At 38.9% G+C, this 15,956-nt stretch overlaps 1 protein-coding gene across 2 annotated transcripts in view; it reads right to left on the bottom strand.

The window, feature by feature from the left end:
• Positions 1-15,956, bottom strand: part of ablim2 (actin binding LIM protein family, member 2) — a 99,868-nt gene that overhangs the window by 64,687 nt on the left and 19,225 nt on the right. Inside the window, exons 1-2 of one of the 2 annotated variants that reach the window (XM_042214644.1) lie at positions 14,343-15,847; positions 3,913-4,080 (exon numbers count right to left, since the gene is read on the bottom strand). In XM_042214644.1, coding sequence (XP_042070578.1) covers positions 3,913-4,080; positions 14,343-14,358 — 184 coding nt within the window. In that variant the 5' untranslated portion in view covers positions 14,359-15,847. Of the gene's footprint in view, positions 1-3,912; positions 4,081-14,342; positions 15,848-15,956 lie in introns of those variants that run through there. The other variant, XM_042214645.1, reaches the window with a different exon arrangement.

Below are 15,956 nucleotides of genomic sequence, written 5' to 3'. Positions count from 1 at the left end.
GTAAGCAAGTAGTTTATTTTTGTAGTAATAGCCGGAGCTAGCTATATGATAACCCGACGGGCGGGGCTGAGATAGATTTTCGTCGCCCGACCGGAGATATCGCTAGCTCCGGGACGTCGGGGTAGCGATTTTGCGAGCCCTGCTGTTGGTTTATTCTCTAAATCTAATCTTTCACTAAGTTCTATGTTGTATACGACTAATACTATTTAAATTGTGTGTGTTAGACAACACAATGCACACTTGAGGGCATTCTCATTCCCAGCGCATAACATACCAACAATTTGTCACATCCCGAGGTGTCTTATAGTTCCTTGACATGCTCCAGATTGTGGATGGAATCCAACAGAATGACACTTGTGGTGGTACCACACGCTCCAGCCGTGTATTTCAGCCCTAACCCTAACATTAACCATAACCGTAACCGTATCTCATAGTGTTTTCCAAAGCGATTGATGATCAGAATGTAAAATAAATGTAGATCTCTAGGTTCATTCCAAACGGTTCTCATGTCTCTGAATAAATAACATGCAGACATTTTGTCCGCCGAAAGCGTAACATACCAACGATTTGTCACATAATGTCGATATGTTACGTTTTGGGATGAGAACATGTTGGCACACATTGGGACAATTCGCAGTACATGCTGGGAAACTATATACTACACATCAGGTAAAATAGACCCTAAAAGGAAGAACTGCAATGGGCCTTAGCTCTTGCAGATTTGATACAGAAAAAAGGGAGAAATATATTTAACATTTACTAGAACTATGAAAAGTTTGAAAAAAATGTTCTGAAGCTACTGAATGGCATAATTTAAAGCGAAAAAAATCAAATAATTTCCTGTAAAGCACATGTTCAGTTTCCCTCTGTTTCTTAGCTGCGAACTTCCTAACACTTCTCATTTATCTGTTTTAGGGTGTGTCCACATATTTTCACATTTGAGTATTCCCCGCTGTATTCAAATGCTGTTTGGATGATGTGATGGCCATTCAAGCGAGTAAAAACAGAAAGGGGATAAATGTCTGTCTGAGCTGTTCGGCCAGGTCGTATTGTCTGCAGCTGTCTGCTGTTGATGGGGTCTCACTGCTAGATTAAAGATATATGAGACACAGACAAAACAGGATATACAGAAGGCCACAGTCTTCACACTTCCTCAAGCACACACTTAGGTGTTGCTGGAAGCTACAATAAAAACACCAATTAGTGCTCATCACTAATGAAGGGGGTGGGTGGTTGGGATGTTTGTCAAATGTTTATAATAAAATAAGAAAGACAAAGTCCTCTTCTTTCTTTAAAAATATATTTAAGACAATTAAAGTTCTATGTGGGACTTTATCCCACATATGCCACATATGATTTTCAATGATTCATCTTCAACTTGGAGGGTTACGTGAATCCAGTGAAGTGTTTCAGAAAATTAGCTTATCTGGTCCAACCACATTCAATTTATTTATATAGCAACAAATTACAGTTTCCTCAATGCGGTAAAGACTCCATAATAATACAGAAAAAAGACCACCCCAATCAGCCAGCACTTGACGATAATGGGAAGGAAAAACTTTAGTTTAATTCTTACAAATTTTAACAAGAAGAAACCTCCAGCAGATTTAGGCATTGGGAGGGGCATCTATCACCAGCTTGGGTTGAGGGGAGAGAGAGATCCAATATGAGACACAGATTTCAATTCAGTTCTTATTTTGTTTCTAATATTTTTCTGTTTTTAGTCTAATGCAGTCCCCAGAAGTTGTTATATTTTTTCTATGTCAGTTGTTAATAATATTTTGATGTTGATATCTCAAAAAGTATATTTTTTATATGCTGTCAGTTGGTTTCTATCAGTGAGTGATGCCACGTGGTTCTGGTTATCTTCTCATTCATTACCCTTTGAGGCTTTTGCAGATGTTTCCTTTTATGTAATGAAAGCTCTTGTTTGTGATTGGCATTTGGGCCTCACCTGGTTTCTATATATTGTCACTCCTCTTTGTTTCAAATTACACTGATGATGTCTTATCTTTGAAACCCGTCTAAATATAGTGAAATACATTCATTAGAAGGTACTTGTACTGTCTTAATCACTTTAGTAAGTAACTGCTGTCACTTGAAAGCACACTGTCAGTTGTATATGCTGAATATATGTTACTACTATGTATATTATGATAAACCTGCAGAAATCTTGATATATTAAATAGAGCTAGCTGAGCTTTGAGGTTTCCTTGCTTCAGATCTGGCCACTGTTAACCTCTTGGCTAACACCCAGGCTAAAGGCAACTGATGATAATACTGTAATAAAATCAGGGGCCATGATTCTCTTCCATGACGCATGCACTGAGAGAAAAACCTAAAATCTTAATGAGCATTACACTTTGTTGAATTAGGCTGCTACCACTCCTTTGGGTGTCTCCTCTTTTCTTTGATGTTAAATTTCAAACTGCGGATTGAAAAGCGCCATTGCCACTAAGCCTGCTATGGTTTATTTTATTGGCATACTCAAACGTTTCAAACTCCTATCATTCCACATCTGGAAGTTTTAATAACTAACCGAACCTGACTCCCCACCTAGCGCTCACAATGCTGGGATAATCAGCACATTTAACAGGCCAGATTCGTTGGAAATTGAATTACTGTGGTCATGCTTTAGATTTATAGATGGGAGGAACAGCCAAGCACTTTTGGGTGGGGTAAAGAGAACCCTTACATAGCTCCTCTGACTGTTGTGTGTTGGTATTAGCATACTCACTGAATACTTGGCATGAATCACCTCAATTTGCTCCTTTTTTTCAAACCAATCATAAAAGCTCTTCATCAAGGAACAGCTCAATCAGTAAAGCGTGACAGCTTAATAGATGCTGTCATTATTGACAAATCAGACTTTTTAAATTAATAGCCACAAAGATGACATTTTTTATTAACTATTTTGTGCCATACAGGCTATAAATACAGTAGTCTGTAGCATGCACCATAATATGCAGTGTTGGTCTACGCAACAATAATGGCCAAAACTATGCTACAACTAAATGCTAAATCTAAGCTACAACTTGCAGTAAAAAGGAATCATCTGTTAAGTTAAACAAAAACAAGCTGACCACTGAGTGCAGTACACTTGTAACCTTGTGATGGCAATGCAAACACTGCCACTTTATCACCTGATAACAGAGTTAAAGATGGAGGTGGTGGTAATGGCGGGGCGTAAATGTACAGACAGGGAGTCTGCTGGTCAGTGTAAGATTAAACTCCAGGAAGCTGCCGACACTTTAGCGACCCCAACCATTGCCTAGCAACCGGAGCGTGTGTTGACAACAACAGCAGTCTGACACAAGAATCGAGCTGGGAGTCTGGCCTGGGAGTGGTGAAAATACACACTCAAAGTCACATGTGAAAAGAAAAAAGAAAAACATCCACCACCCACCCACAAGCACACACATACACACAAATGGAACATGCTCACATTTCAAGTTTCTGACACTTGCAGCTAGCCTCCCAGATTATATGTACAACGAAAAAATCCCCTCACTCCCACCCTACCCCTCAATTACACACACACACACACACACACAATGCACTCACACTCACACCTACAGCTGGTTAGCTTTGACCAATCCATTAATAATGACTGTATTGCTCAACTGTAGATGTGCTATCACAGTACATAGAAAAACGATAAACCAATGCTTTTTTATTCAGTCTTCTAAATCTCAGCCACATGGTGTCTAACTAGATACTATTGCTGGCATTACCCTGGCCTCCAGTAATGCTGTGAGGATTCTTGGAGTGACTATTGACCAGGATATGTGCTGCAATATGCACATTAACACACACAATATTGCAAAAACATTTTTGTAACATCCCATCTCATTGTGCAGTTCATGCATCTGCATTATGTCTTGGCTGTGGCTCTGATTTGGTGTTACATACCTTTGCAGATGAAACACTTAATGTGAAAGTGTTTATTCTGAACTCGGAGTGCCTCCCCTTTGCAGGGCTTTCCACAGTTCTGGCAGGCGACAGGTCCTCCACTGCTACCCTGCTTCTGTTTCTGCTTCTGTTGCTCCAGAGGGCTGTGGACAGCCTGCTGCTGAAACACTGGAGGGGGCACACACAGGGACACAGAAAAGGATATTAGATTATACTGTAGAAGATATGTGTTTGGAGTAATACTCCTAATATATGGTAGAAAACTGCTTATAAGGTTGATAAAATCCAAAGTGATTTGTTTAATTTCTATGAGCCCTTTATTCATATCTTATACTTGTATCTCATGACTAATAAACACCTAAAAATCTTATGTGCAATGTCAGATTTCATTGCTAAAATAGAAAACAGTGCTTTGATCCAAAAATATCCAACTCAACACTCTGACTGTGACACAAAGATATAAATATAACATTCTCATTTGTTTTTCTTTGTTCTGAGTCTCAACGCTGAAACAGGTTTTAAATTCATAATTTCCTGGCAGGTAGGATTGTCTTCTTACTCTACTCTCTATTGAGCCATTTGCTATCTTGAGCAATATGAAGGCGTACAATTCAGTGTTTCAAATCATCAAACAAATCATATTAGAGTACTACAACCTGAGTCAATACTAACAGGGGCTTCATGTATTAAGGGGGAATAAAATCCAAACCTACCTGGCCCTATCTGAAAAAGTCATTTTGTGATCTTATTGGTCAGCAGTGGTTTTAACCTTGGAATGCTTCCATAAATGCAATTTTTGCTTGGTCTCTTTGTTGTTGCTGAATCATGAACACTGACATTAAATGAGGCAAGTGAAGACTGCAGTTCTTTAGATGTTTTGGGTTCTTTTGTGACCTTGTCAATGGGTTGCCAATGCAACATAATAATGGCACTAACCACTCTCGGGAAGGTTCACAACTGACCACAGGTTGTTCCAAGTTTCCTCAACTTGAGGATAATAGTTCCAAAACCTTAGAAGTGGCTTTGTAACCCGTTCCAGACTAATATCAATAACTCTGTTTCTCAGCAGTTTCTTTAGACTATGTCATGATGTGTTGCTTTTAGCCTACTTCAACTTGATCTAATAGATCTGCCAGTAATCAGGCCTGAAAAACTACTATTAGTATGTCGGAAGGGACAAATATTCCTTCATGGCATGTTTTGCTAACAGACACACAGTAGAAATCATAAAAAGTCTAAATAAACCCTATAGTAAATGGACTTTACAACTCCTTTCTTCTCTTTGTTTGTTCCACACAGGAAAGACGAGTGAATCAAGAGATTTGACACCAGCAAAGAAAAACATCAAACCAGCCACAGTAACAAAAACCAAAACACAGACACAGACATTGTAAGACCCTGACATGTCCATCCCAACAGTTCTATCAATACACCTCACCCCTTTGCCCTTTCATCGTAAGCCTAGCAGAACAGGCTCGCATGCTGATCTGCCTTTCAGTACTGACTGGGAGATCAGCTAAACAAAAGGCCCTTTGTGTTCTCAGGAAACATTTGTGTCGTCAGACCGGTTTCATCAGGCCTCCATGGTTACCAATAATTGGGCTCCGAAAGGGGAGTTCATCAAATGAATTGATTCAGAGAAAGAGAAACAGAAGAAAGCTCACGGATACTAACAGTGAGCCACGCAGAGCTACGTTTTGGGAGCTAACCAAGAACTTGTTGCTGGTAAACATTATCGTTCATCCCACTTTACTCACTTCATTGGATGTTAATTAGTTGTTCTATTGGGATAATGTTGTATTAATGCTACAGTGTTTTTTAGTTCAACTTAACTGTGTAATCTAGTAAAATGAAGCCAGAAAAAAACATTTCCATAGAAAGTCAAAAGAAAACTTTTCAGTCGAATCCAAATAATTCATTTTCTGTCATTCTTTATTGATCTAATAAAAAACTCTAAATAATTAGCTTTGAGAATGACATGAGAAGATTGATACGAGCCTCATATTTATCAGCAAGCAGATTAAACACACAAAGTAAGTATGGCACGTCTTATAAAAGACAACCTTTCATGTGATAAGAAGCTTGTCTGTATGACTAAATCTTTATGAACACATTTGTACATCTGTCAAGTACTGCTAACAAATTAGCAGACTGCAAGCTAGAGTTAGGCATTGTTCAGTAAAAGTCACAGACATTAAAATATAAAATCTCTTAACTCTTACTGAGACATCAAGAAACAAATCAAGCAACTTTCATCTAAGTTGAGTGGGGATCGAAAACTACTTGGCTAGAATTAAGAAAAGATCATTGGTTTATTAGGATTACAATACAACCTTTGGCTTCAAAAGCCCTTTGGTTTAGGTCAAGCACACCTTCTGCAGCATTAGTTGGTACAGAAGTGTACCCAAGCGCCATTACTATAGGGATGATTATCACTTTTAACAACCAATTAATGGCCAGATAGCATCTATAGCAGTGTGTGTGGACTTACAGTAGTGCTAAATGTGAGCAATAGGACATTCTAGACACTAACCATTTCTTCTTAGTTTAAAGAAAGGACATTCTTTAACTGGATCGCTAACTTGAAAATGTGCTGACACCCAAAATGAATAATGGGAATACTAGACATTTTTAAAATGTTGTCATGTGCAGGAAGTGGGACTTTATTGAAGCTACCATGCAGAGCATATATGGGCATGGCAACCAATAAAGACAAGAATTTAGGAGGGGAAACTCTTAAGTCCTTGTTTGAAAAAATACATAAAAAGGTCCAGGACCATGCTAATTGGAACCATCTGGAAAAGACAACAGCCCAAAAGTGAGAAAGTGTCGGGAGGAGGGAGGGCAATAGGGATTTGCCATAACAGGGAAGCCTGGAGGGGTTCTGCCTTCTGATCTGACCTGGCATGTGCTGCTGAACCCTTGCACCTGTTGGGAGGGATCCAGTGTCCAGTGTCACTACTTCCTATTCAAATAGCAAACAGAAGAGGAAGGCAGGGGTGAGGAAGAGACAGGAGCTGATCATTTTTACCAGATGTAAAATCTGGCAAGTTGAACCAGGCATTCAGGCTGTCAGAAGACATTTGTAGCGGTATGTGATAAGGGTTCAATATTCTGTCTGTGCAGGGATTGAGCAATTTACTGTTTATATTTGATGCAGCTAGCTGACAAAAATAAATAAAGAGTGGTCTGCTCCATCCATGTTAAATAACTGCTAAGATCCTTGATCGGTTGCTATTTTCATCTTCGTGTTTAAAAATGCCAAATAATCAATCTAACAATTAATCATCAGTTGTTTTGCAGTAATTCTATTTAGCCCAGTTTGATAGCATGCCTGCCAGGAGATACTACCATTTTTTGTAAAAATGAAAATGAAACTATTTCTCAGACCACATAATCCCTCATTTAACATCACCCAATGATTAAATGAAAAATAAATCTTAAAAAGAAATTCACAAAGTGCACTCGTATATATTTCTGACCAAGTCATTTCTGTCCCTGCAAGTAACAACCACTGCAGAGGTTAAAGGTTGAGAGTGGAAGTACGGGGATTTTGAAATAATTCATTTGTGAAAATGTAATAAATTTCTATTCTGTGAAGGAAGACAGAAAGTTACTATGCTGTGAGTGGAGAGTCTTCCCCAGGAGTCCGCTACTCCTGCCAGTATCTGATCTTCTCCAGGGGGCCAGTTGTCCCCATCATCAATCAGTTTCACTGGTGCCTGCGTTGGCTGACAGGCGCTACTGCGCTACTGATACTGATGCTGTTATCCCAAAGGTCGCGGTCGGGTAGGAAACACTATCTGTGCAATGCAACACACCACACTTATATATATAGATATATATATAAAAAAATATATAAACATATACATATATATATATAAATATATATACATACATATATATATACATACATATATATATACACACATATATATAAATAGATATAGATATATTTAATATGTGTGTATAATACGCAGAGGCCATTGCTGCCACATATAAGCGCCTTATCTCTAATGCCTTTTCAAGAAGCCATGGTCCAGCTCCTAAAAATAGTGCTCCCTCACACTCACAGGGATCCCATGATGCTCTGCAGCATTCCTTGTGTGAACCATCTGCAGAGGCAGCAGGGGTGGGCAGGAGATCATTATGTTCACAGAACCACAGCAGTAGTACTTTGAGGTTGCTGAGCTGCTGACCCTGGGGACTTTTCATTTTCTTCTTCACACATTTGAAAATCTTTGTAAAATCTTTGTAAAAAGCATGAAAGGATCAATGAAAATTCTTTCAACTATTACTGTCACGGTCCTGGGTCATTTTGACCCAGCATTTTCAGTTCTTATATCCCTTTGTATTATGGTTTGTATTCTGATCCTTTTGTCATGCTTTGTTTATTAGTATTATTCTATGTGTCAGTTAGTCTTTGTGAGGGATTAGTTCTTAGGTTGTGTCTCTCGTTTAGTATAAGTTCAGTTCAGTGTCAAGTCTATGTCTGTTTCTTGTTTCCCGTTTTATTGTGAAAGGTTGTGCCTCATCTCAGCGGGTCTAGCTTTGCTCCCCATGTCTCGTTAGCCCAAATCCTCCCAGCTGTGTCTCCCTTCTGTTTTCCATTCCCTGATTACTCCCTGTGTATATAAGCTCTGTGTTTTCCTGTGTTCCCTGTCGCATCGTACCCTCAACTAGCTGTGTTTCGTCTCCTGCGTTTCGTCTCCTGCTCCTGCGTTTTGTCTCCTGCTCCTGCGTTTCGTCTCCTGCTCCTGCGTTTCGTCTCCTGCTCCTGTGTTTCGTCTCCTGCTCCTGCGTTTAGTCTCCTGCTCCTGGGTTTCGTCTCCTGCTCCTGTGTTTCGTCTCCTGCGTTTCGTCTCCTGCTCCTGCGTTTTGTCTCCTGCTCCTGCGTTTCGTCTCCTGCTCCTGCGTTTCGTCTCCTGCTCCTGCGTTTCGTCTCCTGCTCCTGTGTTTCGTCTCCTGCTCCAGTTTAGTATTTCTTTTCCAGTGTTTCAGTCCTCGGTTCCTCTGTTCAGACTTTTGTTTGTCTTTTAGTGAGTTTAGTTAGTACGAGGTTTTTTCCAGCAATAAAGCTGCGCTTTAAGTTTCACTTCCGTGTCTGAGTTCTGCATTTTGGGTCCACCACTCCTGCTTGCCTGCCTGCCACACAGCCATGACAATTACTTAAAATTGTTAAAACAAATGCTAAAATGTACTTAGGATGCTGCAACGCATCTTCTAGAAAATCTACGTAGCTACCCAGGTGTTCACAGATTGACAGTGTTTTTTAGGTGGAATATCACGGTGTCAATAAACTACGTTTCTTTAATGAATGTGTAACATTTCTGAAGTATATTTCTGAAGTAATACAAAATCAACTTTGCATGACAACAGAGGTTTAAGAACACTAGTGATTGTTACCAGATTATTTCTTTTAGTATTTGAATAAAACATCGACTATGTCAGAATAGTCTCTGCACCAGAGGTCTAAGTGTCACATTTCTGACCAAAGTGGTAAGTCCTCAGAAAATCCAGAATAGCCGGAATGTTTAGGAAACCTAATAAACTAAATTCTGGAATTCAAATACTTTTATTGGGTGTATTCACATCCTCTTAAAGTTACATGCCTAAATAATATGATCAACAACATGTGAGATTTTCTACGGGCTGCTGACACCTTGCTTTACTTTGAAATTGCCATTACTTCATTGCTAAAGAGTTTCCTGTCCTTCACCCTAACAGAACACTCCCTCCATTATCTCACCCTTGTTAGAAGCCAAGAAAAAGACGCAAGGCAATTGGCAAAGTTCACTGAATACAACCCCAGTGGTAAAAAGAGGAACATGCAGTTTTTTTGAATTTAGTCAGACATTATGATTTAGGATTTTCCCTGCTTTAAGCCATCACATCCACCTGCGCAATGGTGCCTGCAACCTGACCCATGCGGCAGTGGATCTCTGACCATGAGGTCAAACACTACAAAAAGCAGACCTTCAACCTCTCTGGCAGATGACACCAGAATACTTTTGCTGGCTTAGTTAAGGCAAACAGAAAAGTACAAGTGCTGACTACCAGTTTTCATAATGCTATGTATTATTCAAGTAACCAGAATAACCACCAGGACATTATTTAAGCAGTCATAAACCACCATAATGGCCCAAAGCAGAGCAAGAATAGGCAACTACTATGCCTTCGTCTGAATGTGGCCTTTGTGTGAGAGCATATGATTCTTTGCCCTTCCTGTGACAGCTGGCTTATTCCACGTGGATGACACAACCCACCGATATGATCCCATGTGTTACTGCAGGAGGCTGCACTGTAATATGTCCATGAATTTGCCTCATTATAAAACAGTGCAAGGTAACGAGCACACTGTGTGTAAACTATATGTAAGCTTTATAGCGTACCTCCAGCTTGTCCAAAGATTCCATCTCCCATTTCATGACTTTGACCTTAAACAGCTGAGGTCAGTTTTCTTGCCCTCACATGTCTTCAGTATGAACCTGAAGGCTATTGCAGTTGAATAAAAAAGTTCTTAAAGAGGAATATCTCACAGAGTCGGTGAATAATCTACTGCCTCTTTTTTGATGGTATTTTATTATATTTTTAGAAAATTTTAGAAAATATGTCATCATTGATAACGGAAGGGATCCTTGATTGGCAGACAACCTGCTGGTCTTCTAATCCAGAGACACTGTCTTCGATTCCCATTCAATTCTGTAGAGGCAATCAAGACAGTGCGTCAACATCCAGAGCCTTGAGGAACTCGAGAATCTCATCCATCCTAATGGTCCAGCCACTGGAGAGCTTTTTGATCACTTCAGCAGTCACTAAACTGCTCAGCACATCACCATATAGGTGTACACAGTATACTCATATGTTAACTGTTCATCAGCAATTAAGCTGATTAGGGAGGAATTAAAAGGGAACTCTGGACAGGATGAAAGACTTAGGATAAAGGAAGGATAAATTATGGTCACAGCTTGAAGATGTATTTGAGAGGGGAGCAGTAGTTGGGCTCAAACCTGTTATCACAATCCACAGGACAACTCTACATTGAACTGCACGAATGTAAACATAGTCACTGAGTGTGCACACTGATCTCAATCACACATGATTCGCCTGTTACTATACAATTTCATTGTAACAGAATTTAAAAGCACTAATTGCCATAGTTGACCATGTGTTGATTGAAACAACAATTTAAAACCAATACTTAATATTTCTTTGATAACACTGACCAGACGGGGTCTATTGAGAATGAAAGAACATAAAGCACACCAACTCTATCGTTTTATTAACACCCCCTTGCAGAAGGTGCCAAACAGGACAGGATTTTTTTTTTTAAAGAACATTGAGTGAAATCAAAAACCTTCTAGAACCAATCAAGAAACAGTCTGACAACTCAGCAGCCATTATGGATCGAATCTGAAAAGCTACTTTTAGACCACCATTCAAAGGAGAGAGCTATAACTTTAATTTCAAGGGTCACTGAGACACACAAACTGTATGTTTAAAGTGAAGTGAGACTGATCACTGTTTTAGTCTGTGCTTTTATGGCACACTTACTTAAACATAGAAGACTAATTTGTAGCTAAAGAACCAGATCTTTTCTCGGGGACTTGGTGGAGACCAAATCCAAACTAAAAGTAGATTTAAGCAATTTTTTTTCAAGTAGAAAAAAACATACAGAGTGAATGCTAATACTGTTTCCTAAGTACTAGGAAACAGTAATAGTGCTACAAGTAATACTTCTGATCAGTATTTAGTTGGCATCAACAGACCGAATAAAAGAAAAAACACTGACTTTTAATAAGAAATGCAGATTTATATTTTTACCAATGACTTAAACTTTGCACTTATGTTTATCTAAGGCCCATGTGATAGAGCTCCATTGTTGTAAGAAACTCAGTGAGTCACATCCCACATACACCATACTAGCTGACTGCATTTATATTTATACACAGCTGAAAACAGTCATCAATAAATGTGCTATTTTCCACTTGTTATATAAAAGTAGTAAGCCTTTTTAAAAAATGCACATTCTGACACATTTAACAGATTTATATTTTCAACAGGAACCAGTGAGGTTTAGAGTGATTTGCACATACTGGTTACTAACATGTGAGGCGCTATGGTCAGGGCAGATTGTGACAGAACATTAGAATAACACCAGCTTTATTTGACCTTTGTAGTTTCTGGTTTTATTTCTTATTATGAAATGTCATAGTAGTGCTAGTAAAGCGACCAGCACACAGATGGTTTGTTTACTGGCAAGTCTGGAATAGTGACAGGCGTCGTTGTGACTGCTGAGAGCAAGCCAACCATTACATCACACATCCAGGATACACTGTCCTTGGTGGGGACTGAGACACAGCCTAGAGTAGAGTGTATGTCTGTTCCTACTGACTCAGTGTTTACCTCTCATATCTGTAGTGCATTCTTGTGTACATGTCTTCTACATATATGCATCAATGTAGAAATGGAAGTGTGTGTGTGTGTGTGTGTGTGTGTGTGTGTGTGTGTGTGTGTGTGTGTGTGTGTGTGTGTACCCTCACCATCAAACTTAACAAGCTTTGTCACATTGTGATGGCAATGCAGCTCTATACAAAAAAGTAGTGCCTCTGTGTTAACAAAGCAACACGCTTTAGCTGAATTTGGAAAAGAAGGCAGTGGAGAGCAGCAGACATTTACAGGGTGTTTATGAGGAATGGCAGTAAGGCTTCTCTTTACAGCCAATTGGGTGGAGGTCAGTAATGAAAACTATATTTACTCCAGTACTTAAGCTTTGTTGTACTGAGATACTGTAGTAGTATTTTATGTTTTTGCATCATATTTTAACTTCATGACATTTATGTGATAGGTATAGCTACAAGTCAGTCAAAATTAATCAAAAACACGAACCAACAAAATATTCTAGTCATGTCATGTTACCTTACATAATAACATACAGTATCAGGTTTAAATTGGCTTAAACTCAACAAGCCAGTTACAGGGAGCCAAAATCTTGATGCTGTTTCAGAGCTGGCCACGCTTATAACGAGTTCTGTTTTTGTTTTTTTGTAAATAAAACTTCTCAAAATGTGACATGTTTCCGATGCTTGTTATTAAAAGATAAATATGCAGCACTTATTACTTGAATTTAACCAATTTTATATAAAATCCTGGAGCTCCCATCTCAATATCCATAATGATATCTTCAAGTTTGTCTGATATATTAGGTTGTAGTAAAATCAGCTGACTTGCTCTGTTTTACCTGCGTCTGAAATAGCCACTTGGCTCACTATTCTCATTCTTTTGATTTAGATCCATTTAACCAGTAACTGTGTAATGGTTATGTTTTTTGATAACAGCAGATAAAACTGTAAGTGTGATATAGCTAAGGTCATGGTACACTTCCTCACCATGGGCAGGTGAGGAAGTGTACATGTCTTTTTACCCTGTAGGTACTAGCTTTTCTTAAGAGATACTAGCAGCATCTTTTTTTGGTGAAAAAACCTTTAACACTGCAAAAATGGGCATTGACTCAGCTTTGCGCTAACTGAAGTGCACACGAATGAGAGTGAAGCTGTCACTTGCATGTATGTATGCATGCTATACATTTAAAATGACCAAGAAAAGGCAATGCAAGCTCACTTTCTTTCATTGAACTCAACAATGAATGAGAAGCCTCTTTAGCTCCTTTTTCTTTACTGCTAAATTTTAAACTTTATATATTCAAATCTACTATTAATATAAACATGTGTAATTTATCATACTACTTGCAGATAAGCTTGTTTTGAACTCTCACTGCAAACTATAAGTCATCATAGAGACATGAGAATATTAGTAGATGATTTACACAATAAAACATAAAACAACACAAAAGATGACAACTCCATAATTTGGTATAATACCAAAAACACTGTAAATACGTATTGGAATTATTATAGGGATTTCTTCTTAGCAACCTGCCCTCAGACCTTTGTAAGCAGCCCAAATGGCTAATGTCCCAGAGCTTGAGATGCGGGAAATGGACCAAAACAACAGTGTTGTTGCCAGGGATGTTGCAGGCAGGCTGCATATCAACCTGCAGTATAAGCATTCAGCTTGCTGCCACAGGCTTGTTGTCGTTCACATTCACATTCAAAGAGAAAGTGCCCTAAGCTCCAGACCAGGATTGCATAACAGGAGGGCGGCTTGGTTGTATTCAAAGTTCATTTTAATAGAAGCACATATATTCCTACACAAACACCCTGTATCGAGAACTAACTTAAAAATTATGTTCTAATGTCTGAGTTGCTGTTATTAAAGTAAAAAAACCCGATAGTATTTAGTATGTGAGTGATGAGTCCGCATTCCAGTGGTTGTAAAAGGTAAGTGATTATTAAATACAATCAATTCTGGTACCGGCAGGTGAACGCATCACAAACGGCTCATTTAAGGATATTAAAGGTCATTATTACCTTTCTCCTCTGGCATTGTCCTCCAGCTGTCAGCCCAAATGAGATATACTGTTACGTCCTTTGCTGATAATAATTACAGACAAAATCCCAGAAATCTGTTCAGAGTACACTGACTGTGTTGCGACACATCCTCTGAACACGCTGCAGCTCTGGTGAAATTACAGATGGAAGCACAGAGTGAGCGTGCTGCCCGTCGCTATCTGTGGAATGAGCAGTAGGTCATATGACTCTCTCTCTCTCCCTCTCTTTCTCACCTCTCTGAGGTATTGCAGCTATCTGTTATAAATAGAAGCATGTGGAGGTTTAAGAGAATGACACCTCTGAATGGTAATCTGTCACTGGGTGTGTCCCAGTCTTTCCAGTACACACCAAAATAACTTCTCACAGCTCAGTGATAAGCTAACTGGTTTTCAGTCTGTTCGGTGATAAAAGATGACGTTTGACAAAACAGTATTTATTATTATATCATTATATTGTTCCCCACATATTTTTAGGTTGGTGATGCAAAGGTTCAGAATATTTTCTATAACTGCTCCTGCAGATTAAACTAACACTTAGTTGTTGTCAGTTATATTTGGAAACTGTCTTTAACTCCCCCAGTTAATCTGACCTGGTATCTAAACAATATCCAAATAAGGTTTTATTGCTGTCGAGTCAAACCTGCTTTATAGACAGACACATAGGGACAGATCTAATGTACTGCACAGAGAGATAAATGGATAAATAATGTAAACATAGCATTTAGCTAGCAATGTTGCTAATTAAGGACAACTTAGATGAAATGTATTTAGTTGGTGATCTGCAACTTTTACCTGCCTGACTTGCATAAACACTTTTTAATGACTGACGACGTGTAGCGTGACTTAACTCTCTGAATGATGCTTCATGACTCCATAAACAATACTTACTGCCAAAACAAAATAGTTGCGTGATATAACTGAACAATGTATGCACAGTGTAAAGAAACAATGAGGTCATTCTTTATTCAGCAGGTGTAGGGTCACCTTAGGGTAATGGTAAGGATTTTGGATCCTCTCCATGTTTTGGGCCTCCATAAAACAATGGCCACTTCCTCAGTGGTTAAGTAATTACTCATTAGGTACTAAGCCAGGCGTTTATAATACAACTGAACCACCAGACGATTTGAGAGGAATATTCTGCCATTATCATAATAACTTTTACTCTGGATGGAATTACCTGGGCCTCCGGTAACACTGTGAGGAATCTTGGAGTTGTTTTTTATCAGGACGTGTACACTACGTGTACACATATAGGGTTTTGAATAATCAGGTCCTATCTTATCTTAAAAACCTCATATTACTGCATCACTCCATTAAAGCACTTCACTCACGCCCAACTAGTCACGGACGCCGCTCCCTGAGCGTAGTTCTGTTGGAGATTTCGTTCTGTTGAAAGGGAGTTTTTCCTTCCCACTGTAACCAAAGTGCCTGCTCATAGGTGGTCATATGATTGTTGGGTTTTTCTCTGTTTTATTTGTATTATTATAGGGTCTTTACCTTACAATATAAAGCACATTGAGACAGTTGCTGTTGTGATTTAGTGTTACATAAATAAAACTGAAATTTAATAATACATTTTCTTAAGTTAACATTT

The sequence above is a fragment of the Haplochromis burtoni genome, unplaced genomic scaffold (genome assembly GCF_018398535.1).
Source record: "Haplochromis burtoni strain Fernald_Lab_line unplaced genomic scaffold, NCSU_Asbu1 Contig_596, whole genome shotgun sequence".
NCBI classification, from domain to species: Eukaryota; Metazoa; Chordata; class Actinopteri; order Cichliformes; family Cichlidae; genus Haplochromis; species Haplochromis burtoni.
Note: the sequence above shows the minus strand (reverse complement) of the source record. Positions and strands in the feature narration are given on the sequence as shown.